General features: G+C 37.8%; 1 protein-coding gene across 1 annotated transcript in view; it reads right to left on the reverse strand.

The window, feature by feature from the left end:
- LOC139979015 (uncharacterized) overlaps positions 1 to 6,437 on the reverse strand; it is a 43,379-nt gene extending 36,942 nt beyond the window's left edge. Inside the window, exons 1-2 of the mRNA XM_071989660.1 lie at positions 2,418 to 6,437; positions 1,641 to 1,746 (exon numbers count right to left, since the gene is read on the reverse strand). Of these exons, the coding sequence (XP_071845761.1) occupies positions 1,641 to 1,746; positions 2,418 to 2,505 (194 nt within the window). The 5' untranslated portion in view covers positions 2,506 to 6,437. The remainder of the gene's footprint in view (positions 1 to 1,640; positions 1,747 to 2,417) is intronic.
- Between the last annotated feature and the right edge of the window lie 6,080 nt (positions 6,438 to 12,517).

Genomic DNA, 12,517 nt, shown 5'->3' on the forward strand with positions numbered 1-12,517 from the left:
TCAAATATGCTCGTACATATATAAAGTTGAGAGACGGAACTTTTCCTAAACGACTAATTTCTCCAAATTTTGAGGTGCATTTTAAATAATCTCAGGCATAGACCTACTGAGTACCTTGAAGATGGTTAAGTATATCCCAAGCATTATTAACATACATTGACTTACAGTTTTTTCATACTCATTGGTGGAATAAATGGTTCTGTCACAGAGTTCATTACGATTGTACTGTCAAACAAATGAAACCAACCATTAATTAGTTGAAATAGTTTCTTTGTTTATTTGACAAAGATATCCAAATTACAGCGTATTTGTGTATCAAGAGGTTCTAAGTAAACCAATAAGAGGAATATGAATCTCGATGTAATAACAATAACAATAATAATAATGATTATAATAATAATAATAATAATAATGATGATGATGATAATAATAATAATAATAATAATAATGATGATAATGATGATGATGATAAAAATAATAATAATAATAATAATAATAAATAATAATAATATTATATGATTTGATGTAGGATGACGATCCGACAAATAAAGAGAAAGAGGAAGTGGTCATGGGTCATATTGTTGTCGAGCATTTGTCCTTTCGCATTATCTCGTTGATTGTGTACACAATACATCCCGATATTCTCGTTGTCATTATAAATGGACTCAAATCGTGTTGAAAGCTTGTATTGGGGAGTAACAACCAATCTTGCATTATTATATAATGCGACAGAGTATTGCAATAAACTTTGTTCCTAGTATGATTCTCTAAGGATTTTAGGAAGCGTTACATTGCCAAAAGTTACGAATATAGGCTATATCCCCAACTCATAAGTATGTGTGGACGAAAAAAACATTCCGCTGTGTTCCATTGGAACTGGGGGCGGACCATAAAAGCATTTAATTCCGACCACACAAGGTATACTCACAGTTTGGACAGTACGGCAAAATATCTAAAATAATCCTTCGGTATACATGAGATTCCATTGTTCTCAAAATTACTGTGGAAAGAATAATCAGCGTATACCTTTAATGCTATAGTGTTACCATGACTTTCTATCGCTTCGTTTTGGATATCTCTCCATAAAAAAGCAGATGCAAAGGACAGTAAGAAACACCAAAGAGAAATATGTTTAAAGATTTTTTTTTAAACTGCACTACATGGAACCTCGACCCAGCAAACATACACAATAGGCCTCCCTACGGTCCTGAGGAGGGGGATGTGGGTGGGGTTATATTCGTTTATTCCTTCCGTTAAACTTTTTAAAGTTTACGATCCCTTCGGTTCTTACAAGGCATGCGGATAAAATGCAATTTTGTCTTTACCAAAATAACCATACGATGTCACTGATGAAACTAACTAACTATCCAAACGTTTCTGTGATCATTTCGAAGATGCAAATTCTTCGAAGTGGTATTCTTCACACGGACCACACCCGTGATACGTATCTCTACTCCACCCACAATCCGATAGACACAATAAGCAATGAGAAAAAGCCCACTTAGTTTAGCAATGATCTCTATGATGGGATATTATATAAAATTAGGGTATGGCCTATAAGAAAACCGCCGGCCTATACAGAGATTTTGTATATGAAACTAAGAAGAAATGAATCCTTTTGCAATAAATTAAATACATACATGGTGTAGGTGTCATTCGGTATATGTGATGGAATTGCTGTTAAATTCCTATTGGAACAATCAACGTTTCGGCTCACACATTTGCAAACCTCGCAGACGTTGGAATCTAAGGACAAATTTCAAAGAAGTAAAATTTATTGATAGCAAATAATCATTGGTATGTTAATAAGGACTACATTTGATTGTGTCCATGACCAAACATGTCACACAACACTGTAAATATTAACCAAGATTGGGCTATCCTCACAGCGGTACGATTTGCCCTCTATAGGCTAAGAGTAGAAGGGAAGCTAATTTCAATGTGATCATTTTCAATGTTGTATTTATATTATTATATTCGCTCAAGCAACTGAGAAAGTTCTTGTCTTTATTATTTATTAAACATTGCACGTATAATTGCTCTGAAATGTTACTATTAAATATGACAAAAGTAATCAAAACAGCGAACATATTATACGACAGGTTAAATACTAATCAAAGACCGGCGGCTATTTTGAAATAATTCCCTTTCGCCCTCATAACATTGAACTTTTAGTACAACTTGTGACTGGTTTGAACTGTCATCATAAAAAATAAGTCTTTTGATTATGACAGAACGAACTGTATTACATTGCTCTCAATTTACCAGCAATGCTTTTAAACACTGCAAGATAGAGAAACTCAAATGTGCAAGAAGCAAGGTAAATGTTCCAGATAAATTGCAACGGACATGATACTCTCTCTCACTCCCTCTCTGGGATTTATGCCTTTAATGGTAACATCTTGTCCCTCACTTACCCAATAAGCGACAAGGATCATTTCCAGAGGCCACGCAGATGGCGGTGATGGCAACCATTAAAGCATAACATAGTTGCAAGATGTCCATTGTAACGAAAAGAAAAACTCAAATTGACTCTGCTTGTAGTTGACAAGCGATATTAATTAATAGTTATTACATATATTTCTTCATCGCCAAAGTGGCCTAGTGTAATAACTGCAGTGATTGATATAATTCACAAAGACTTTTTTGATATGTTATAAGAACGTAGTCGTAAAAAATATAAAACCAATAACGCTATGAAACCGAAATTAAGGAAATGAGTGGAGTGATATTTGCGCGTTCATTAGGACAATAAGTATTTATTATGACAGGTATATGGCAGGAATATACAGTTCGTGCATCAAGAGAAATTCTCTTATGTTTTACTTTATCCGAGAGTAATTTCTGGTTTTATAGCTGCCGTTATATTTAATGATGAAATTTCTTATCATTAGATTTTCACTTTCAGCTTAGCTGAGTGTTACAAAAAAATGCATCGAAAAAAAAACAATTAATTTTACTTACAATAAAGTCAGTTTTGAATAATTGCGTGCGAAAGAAAAAACATTCCGACAAGTACCGAAGGCGAGTGCTATATAGTAAGACAAAATGAAAATGAAACTAAATGAAACTGCCTGAGTATGTCATGCAAGGGGTGAGACGTTATCTTTGTTATCTGGAAGTCACTGGGAATTGAATGCAAATTTCACTAGCCTGCGGATGCTGAGAATACCCTGCTCTTGCATATCATCAGAATACATCTTCCCACTGCAGGCTATCCTTTGTAAAACATTTCAATAAGGTATAGATAGAACGGTTTAATCACATCAGAAGGTAAAGGGTTTTGCTAAATTGGTCACCGTGTAAGAACTCGATAGCCATTAATAGTTAAGAGCTTCTATAATCAGGCGCGTTGTAGCCAGGAATTTGCCAAGGGAGGGGCGAACATGTAGGCAAACTATCAGCGCCGTAGATTCTGCATTGAAAACTATCTAAGCGTAGCGCCATCGTGAGTTGGCGCTACGCGTACAAGAAAATTTTGGCTGAAAATGTCTCCCAGATCGCTGGAAATGGCACTTCCCAGGCCTTGTAAGTTGCATCTAAGCTTGAAATTACTAGCGATGTCATAAAAACATACAAACAAAATATGCTCAAGGGGGGGGGGGGGCGGTCGCCCCCTCGCTACGCGCCTGTCTATAATAGTATACATAAATAGTCTAGAACGTGTGCAGCCCAGATTGTCGATAGACTCATTTCGAGGGTCCGCATTGTCAACCTTGCTCTAAGGAAGGAAACGGCTACTAACAACACATTCATCTAGAAATTTATATTTTATATATTGTTTTCAGTATTGTTATCGTTTTGCTGCCGTTTATATGGTCACATCATTCCACTGAACAACGGAAACGACTCTTCTACGAGCTCTGCAAATTGCAAGATTTGACTTACACTTGACAAAAATGTTCACAGTTTTTACTGAAAATCGATACCACCATCTCTAGAAAGTTGCATTGACCGTCTGTTAATTGAGTGACATCATTTCAATTAGCGAGAATTCGTTTATGTTTGTCATTTACAGTCTCTCGTGTACGATATTAACTGAATTGTGTAGTTCTTTTTTATATATATCCACCCGAACCGAATTGTACAGTTGCTTATAATAGCGTTTTCGACATGAATACATTGCGCATATTGCGGCCTGTGTTAAAAAAAACACGTAAACAAGATGCATGTGATGATAACGACTGTCCATTGGAGTCTACACAGGCCTAGTTTCAATGGTTACCTTCGTACACAGTACAGCGTTTACCTATAGAAACGAGCTGGAAAGCAAAATCGTGTTGCTAGCTCATTTATAACTAGCCTAGAAATACTATTAAAGCAGTAAGAATGGGCAAAAATGTGAAAGGTGTTGTGACAACAATGAGACCATCGGTCATACCAAGTAGTCTTCGTTTACCAGTCGTCCAACCATTACTAATCTATAATTCCACTACGATTTACTGCATTGTATTTTTAACATATCTAGCTCTCGCATGCTCCCAAAACATAACACGTGTTAGTGTGTTATAACACCCTGGCATATAAATGCATAATATGCTACACGTTAAGAACAAATATAAGCTCACACCTTTTCGGCTTGGGTGCACCCCTATATCATTGATGATTAGTAAAAAATGGGCTTATAGTGCATGCCTATAGGATAGATAACATCAAAGCTGTAAGCGATTGATTGAGGAATGTTCAGGTTGGAGAAGGGGAGAAGCGAGGATACACATTCTCCAGGTGCAGTTACAGTGTTAAAATGTAAGGTTTCAGTAGCAACTGATAAATAGAAGCAAAGATGGGCTGTAAATGTTGTTAGAATAACTACATATCTAAACTTGTAAACTTTTAAACCAGAGCAAATGGCAAAATTGAATGTTTTTCAAAAGTATTAACACCATATATCAGTAGTTCTAAGTATGATGTTCTGAAATAGGATTAAGAAGTAGGATATAGGAATTTTAAATAAAAAAATCCTTAGACTGTTGTAATGCTTGATATAAAATATTCTTTAGATGACATAATCACAGTCACGGGTTATCTTATTGCGTAAAGAATGCTACTGTCACGGAGATCATTTCAATCGACTTCAATTCAGTGATGTCAAATTACACTGAAGTCCTGTACATAACATCTTCGGTCTGGCATAAACTATGATTCAACAATGGTGAGCTTTATGAACATTCATTAGGTGCAGTTACGTTATGTAAATCGAATGTAATTAAAATATGTCATTCAACAGTTCAAATATACACGTAAACGCATGACAATGAACAACAAATTGACTTTAGCTGATTTAGTTGCATACATAATGAACTCCTGTTCATTTACAATAGACCTCTTTAAGTTGTACCATTATGTGTTAATATATTTTAGCGTTCTCAAAATTCTCTTTCAATGTAACCTCAATCCAATAAAACATAACCTATTTAGACAGGTACTTGAAATATTAATATCGCCGTTGAAATGTTTCACTGCTGTTTTATTTTTATTGAATGCACAAGAACAAGTCATTCTCTGGATCAAGTATCAATAAACGCCTATTAGTTTTTATCTCATTGAATTTAATCTTATTTTCAAATTAGCTTTAATCAAATTCTTTCAATGTAACCTCCATCCAATGAAACATAGATTATGCAAGACAGGTACTTCAGATTTTAATATCGCCTTTGATTTGTTCTACTTGTTTCACTGCTGTTTCAGTTTTGTTGAATCCACAAGAATAAGTCATTCTCTCGTGGACAAGTACCAATAAACGCCTATTAGTTTTGATCGCATTGAATGTAATTGTCATGCTTAATAGGTTAATATTCATGATAATGAGAGACAGCATTGAAATAAATTTTAAACATGGCTTGTGCTCACTGTTTCATTTTTATTGAAACACAAATATCTTATTTTCGAAGAAATGCAAGTAGGTTTGGAAAAAAATAGAGAGTTTACAAAATGGCCTTACAAGTACATCGGGGATTTAACAAAGTGACAACGAAGAGATATATAACAATAATAAAAACAGTAATTGTTTTCTTCGAAGAAACAGCATTTAACAAGTTTATCTAAATTTGTACATACATTGTTAATGATGTTAATTAAACCTGGCTTGATTAAAAATGTAGATGGGATATGTCAATATGCCGTGGCATGCAGAGTTTCCTGGTATTAATATAATTCCAAATTTACAGTTTAATTAATACATAAGTTAAACGATAACCAAATATCACTTTCTATCAAATAAAGTGCATTTGGTTATCATCATATCTGCAACATGATTCCAAGTTGGTATGGCTATACGTGTGTCTGTCATTCAGGACCTGAAACTCACAGAGAACACAGTTACTATTGTAAATCTTAAAGTTGTGTGCCAAAGTAAAAACTGGGATCGTGCTATAAATCGGTAGCATGTGCTATAAGGTTTACAGTAAGAACTGAAGATGTAATTCATTGTTCACTACAATTGTTGCTATCATTAAGCATATGCCTTGATTATAGAGTTTTTAGCAAATTTCAGTAAAGTGTAAAGTGCACTGGGTTGCACTAGGTTGTGAAATCATAGGGAGAGAACCTCATAGCACCCCATTTATATAGTTATATTTATTAAATGTATTATTGTTCTCCACAATTTTGCAATCAGGAAGCATTTGACTCGATAAAAGAAATAAATCAACAAAATTCAAAAATTGCCCTGAGCACTGGGTAGTGGAATCATGGGTAGGGGGTTCTTCCTTATATCAGCCAAACCATGAGGAAAAAGTACCGCTTAGGCCCAAAGACTAACAAATTTATCCTTTTGTATATGAATTTTCTTTCAAAGTTGTAAAATACGGCAGAATCTTTTAAAACCAAAGCTGGATAGAAATATACTTCTCATCAGTTACAAGAAACACAATTTATGCCTTGTATCTGTAATATTGTGACAAATAGCTTGTTCCTTGAAAATTGTCATAACTCGTTCATTTACAGGAATGAAGTATCCCGCAAAGAGGCCTAGGAAGGCTGATGCTTCAGTGCTTGCGTTAGATTTTTTTAAGATGCCATCTGCGACATATTTGAAGATGACCTCTTCAAATTGAAGACCTCACTCACATCAAGGTGATTCACCTATCGAGAAAAGTGAAACTTCATATAAAAGATTAAATGTTTTACAAGTTTGCAGAAGAACTTTTAGAACATTCGTCGTTAACGACAAATGTACCAAGAAATTAACAGGGACCACATTTTCAGACAAAGTAAAGAGGAAAACGTGGCATGAATTCTTCAAGTATAGGTCAATGACCAAACTGTTAAGAAGATGGCAAAAACTTTTAAATGAGGTCGATATTCAGAGGGAAGCAGAAGAAGATATATTCCGTTTACAGCATGCCCTGGAAAAGATGTTTTCCTCCCTATTAGCAACCTTGTTGGAAAGTGACATGCCACCAATCCCCCCCCCCCCTCCAGAGAAAGTTGTCCTACGGACACAATTCTCGTGGAATAGTGTCCGTGAGACGCCCGGACACTATTCCCTGCCACACCAGCAACAACCTTACAGGTGTCTCCTGAAGCAATGACTCAAACAGAGGAACGGGCATTGCGGTACCGTGCTGGATATGTACCATATACATTTAATTAAAAAAAAATACAATAAAATGCAAAGCAATGAAGTTGCTTCTCAATATGTAAGAAAAATATCTTCGTGGTCTCATGATGAAATCCCAGCTGCAGATGCATTTCTGGATAATTCGAATGAGTGGATTAAAATAAAAATTAGAGGTGGCAAGACAGTGTATTTACTTTTTCAAAACCCATACAAGAAACTGTAAGGTCAACCGTATACCGTAACGTGAATGGTCTTTATACTCCTCCGTGGTAAGCTTTGCACGCATAGCTACATAGCCAGTCATGTCATGAATATTCATGTGGTCTATTGGGCTTGTCTGTAATTTTTGAAGGTTAAATGCTAAATAATGGGTATCACAATCTAATTAAGGAAGATATGGGTTTATTAAATCGATATTATCATTGGGTTAAATGCATACAACATATCTGCAAATGTTTAGGGTGATATAGATGTTTTTGTTTGGTAAATAGTTAAAGGGGTTATTGAATTGAATTGAATTTATTGTCCACAATCAAAAATTCGGCTTACACAGGTCGCAAACGAAACAAAAGAAAAAAGTATAAGTATCAATAGACTGCGATACGCATACAGTAATACAAACATATATACAGCAAGTCCTAAAGAAGAAATCTTCTCACTCGTGAATTAAAAAATTTGGATAGAATTATACACAAATGAGTATATGTAGCGGGGCCTAAGTGTACGTGGTGGGCATAAACGCACTCCAGAGCGGTGGTAAATGTAGTGCTCAAACAAGGGGTATGTTGGGTCTTGCATGATTTGTTTCACTTTATTGCAGAACCTCTCATGATACAAGCACTCTAACGAAGGAAGTGAACACCGATTATCGGAGGATTATCGAAGTGAACACCGATCGGCGGAGTGTATAGTCTAGTGGTTACGTCGGCGTCTCCCAGTCATGAGATCCCCGGTTCGATTCCCCGCCGACAGCAATGTGTGTCGTCTGGCAAGGGTGTTGTTCAATAACAACTTCCCGACATGGACGTTAAATGGATGTGTGCCGAGAGATTGGCTTCGGTCAGCTTGCGAGTCTATAAGCCTCCATGGCTTCTTTCGCGAGTTCCTGCTTGCGGGAAGATCACATATACATACATTATCCGCTGAGCAACTTTCTGAGATTGCTCAAGTATCTTCACATCGATTCTTGTAACATTGGCAAAGTAACAAATTATGTTATACATCAAAACACTTTGAATGAGGGATTTATAGATCAAGGTCATGATTGTTTATCCACTCTGAGGTTCTTCAGTTTTCTCAAGAAATACAGCCTCTAATTTGCTTTCTTATGTACAATTGTGGCATTACTAGACCAATCAATGTTGTTATTCAGTTAATGTCATTTAACAGGTAACCATGCAGTAATGCCAGTATCATCCGCATATTTTATGACCCTACAATCACTGGACATACTCTGACAGTCGCTGATATACAGGGAAAAGCCAGGGGGAGCGGACACAGCCCTGAGGCGCACCTGCACTTAAAATCATTTCCCCTGAGTAGACATCGCCTATCTTCACCCTCTGACGTCATGAATCCATTGGGTAGTTCGGGGAGATACACCGTGTGCGATTAATTTAGCTGTAAGTGTGGGACATTTGTGTTGAATGCACTAGAAAAGTTTAAATCTCACATATTGTCTATCTTTATCTAAAAGAGAGTAACGTTTTTGCAGATATGTTAACACCGCATCATCAACTTGAACCCCCCCCCCCCTCTCTCCCTGCTCTATAAGCGAACTGCAAGGGGTCAATAAACTGTTCTGTAATACTGTGAGGGCGTTTCATTATTAGTCTTTCCAACATTTCATGACGTTACAGCTAAGTGAGACGGTCCGAAAAGTCATTAGGCTCAGTTGAATTCTCTTTCTCTGAGACGGGTATAACTAATTACGTTTTCCACAGTCGTGGAATCTAGCCGATGTCTAAAGAACATTGAAAGAGTTTTGTGAATATCCCAGCCAGGATCTCATTGCATAAACCATCAGGGCATTGTGCTTTGGTGGTTTTCAATGATCCAAACACTACCCTAACTTCATGTTCAGTAACGCAAATCTCATTGTTAAAACTCCCTTTTTATTAATTCACTAATCAACCCACTCATACTACATTTTTCTCAGTTGTAAAGTCCTACAATTCATTAAACTCTTCCACGAAAGTTTGTGTGACCTCTGACTAGGGGGTCACCGACTTCTGTCTGTATCCAGTTAGCATTTGCATTGTTTTCCATGCACCAGCAGAATTATTTTCAGCAAAGTTTCTTTCTAATTTGTCTTTGTATGTTTGTTGACATACTTCGACTTTACGTTTGATGCACTTCTGTACCTCTTTCACCCTTGTTTTCTTACCTTCCATCGGAGCTTCATCCTTTCGTTGAGTAAATCTCTAAGTTCTTTGTGACCCACGGCTTTTTATTCGGATAGATTTTGTGTGTCTAAAGAGGGATGATTTTGTCGACAAAGAAGTTGAAATAACTAGTGACAATGTCCGTCGCCTCGTCAAGTGAATTAGCTGATGAACAATAGATCCCAGTCGGTGGTATGCAGGGTGACTCGCAGCTCATCTGTTGCTGTCTCCGTGCAAGTGTACCTTAGCTTAGTTACCGGCCGACTTCTTTTCAGCTTCTTGTACTCCACATGTTGTATTTTACTGTCGAGTAGTGTATATACCAGAGTGAGACAATTAAGAAATGGATTAGTTCTTTCTAAAACCAGCCAATTAACAATAAAAAATAAAATGCTTGTGCGCAGAGTTTTTCTTGTTTCCACTCGTCACCTGGCTTGAGTCTCTAATTAACTTTGTAACAAATCCCAGGCTAGTAACGCTACCAATGGGGCCTTGATGTGCTGCTGTAAGGCTGAAAGGTACTTGACGTTTGGCTTTGCAGTTCAGAAAGCAACAATTGAAAAAGAGGTAGTGCCACTTGAATCTGTAATGGTTTTTAAAATGTGGTGACTAAAATCCCTTTGAAGTGGACATAGTGAAAATAAATCTGTGCGAAATTGTGACAAGTCATTAGCCTGAGATATATATTATCTCATTCAGAAGCATTAGGCAAATAATCATGACATATGATCAAATTTATGGCTCACTTGCACGACTTATGGACCAAAATACCATAGTGACTGTCTCAAGGCCCAAGCTAAAGTATTCAGAATACAGAAGGCTATTTATTTGGCTAATTTATCTAGGTCTGGTGCTATTTGTATTAACCAATATTGGCCATTAGACTTAGCTACGTATACACTTGAGTCTTGAGTAGGGCGGTAACATATTCTCTCGATTGAGACTTTCCGGGAATAATCGAGAATAATTCCCGGTAAAAATTACCAAAAATCCAGAAGTACGGATGACATGCTGTAACAACTTAAATTTTAGAGATAACGTTAGTCCTTGACCTACCACAGTACACCACTTCCACTGGTAGCACAGTGTACCATTGCATCGTGAAACCGATTCCTACACAAAATAGGCTATACTGACGCCAAACCTTTACCAATCGTGAAATTACCATGGGAACGGCCCACGCAATGATAACTTTTGACATCAGACTTTTCAGTTACTCCAAATTGGCAGAAAGTGCCACAACTGTATGATCAAATTTTAAAGAGCTAAGTGATGGATTTACACGACAAGACAATAAAAAATCGCCGAAACCATGCGCAAATCAGGCGCGGCGGAACGGAAAAATTATTGGGGGGGCTAATGTGTGAAGACTATCTAAGCGGAGCGCCACCATCGGTTGGCGCGGAGCGTACAAGAAAATTTTGGGTGTTTTCAAACCCCCAGATGGCCGGAAACGGCACTTCCCGAGTGTTTTATGCTGCGAATACCTGGCCCTAAAATATGGGTCTCAAGTCTGCAATTTCTCAGATTGCACGTAAAGTCTGTAAAAACATTGTAATTTGTATATTCGATGGTGTTTTAAGAGAGTAGCTATTACTCGTAGTGTACTCGCAAAGACGTTTTTGAGTGTAGTAAGGGCAGTGGCGGAGCTAGGGGTATTGGTCGGGGGGGGGCAAGGATGGTCTGTAGGGGCGCTTTCGACACTATCTAAGCGGAGCGCCACGACAGGTTGGCGCGGAGCGTACAGAAAATTTTTGAGTAAAGATACTCCCGAGATTGCAGGAAATGACCCTTTCCGGGGCCTTGTTAATTTGCAGATAAACAAATAAAAAACAGATGCCCAATAAAATAGTCAAAAATCGCGAATAAGTAAAAAGTAGTGAAAAGCAGAAAAGGGCGCCAGCAGTCCATTTGAGTCCGTCGGGGGGGGGGCATCCGCCCCTGACTGTATATATGGACGCTCGATCCGCCACTAAGTAAGGGGATGTTGGAGAACTGGCTGAAATGAGGCAAGTCATTGGCCTAAGACGAAGTTGTGTTACGCTTACCGGTACTCACACTCACTGCTTCCACTTTTCACGGGGCGTGAAGACGCCGTCGGAGTGAGAATGTGGTCTATAGCCAAGGGACGGGCCGACGGTCCCCCAGCAATTACTAAAATTATTACACCTATAGAGTATACGTGTGCATCGGACAGATCGACAAGTATGCATTGAAAAATGGGCAGATGTACGTTTCGGAGCCTTGGTAAATATTGGGGGGGCTTATCATGCATTTGCCCCCTCAACTTTTTTATTGGGGGGCTGAGCCCCCCCCCCCCAAGCCCCCCCCCCCCGGTTCCGCCGCCACTGGCGCAAATCGACTAACAAGTCATTTCATTCTAGCCTAAATTCCCAATATTCCGTATAAGATACGACAAACACAATGGAGATTCATTTTGCATAACTTACCGGGAAAAAATCGGCCGAATTTCAGGTATTCACGAGGAAAGGGAACTGTTTTTTCTTCAACAGCTCATCTCCTTCGGCCATGACAACACAAAGAATAACTACTGCGCATGCGGTAAGAACAA

The sequence above is a fragment of the Apostichopus japonicus genome, chromosome 2 (assembly GCF_037975245.1).
Source record: "Apostichopus japonicus isolate 1M-3 chromosome 2, ASM3797524v1, whole genome shotgun sequence".
Taxonomy (NCBI): domain Eukaryota; kingdom Metazoa; phylum Echinodermata; class Holothuroidea; order Aspidochirotida; family Stichopodidae; genus Apostichopus; species Apostichopus japonicus.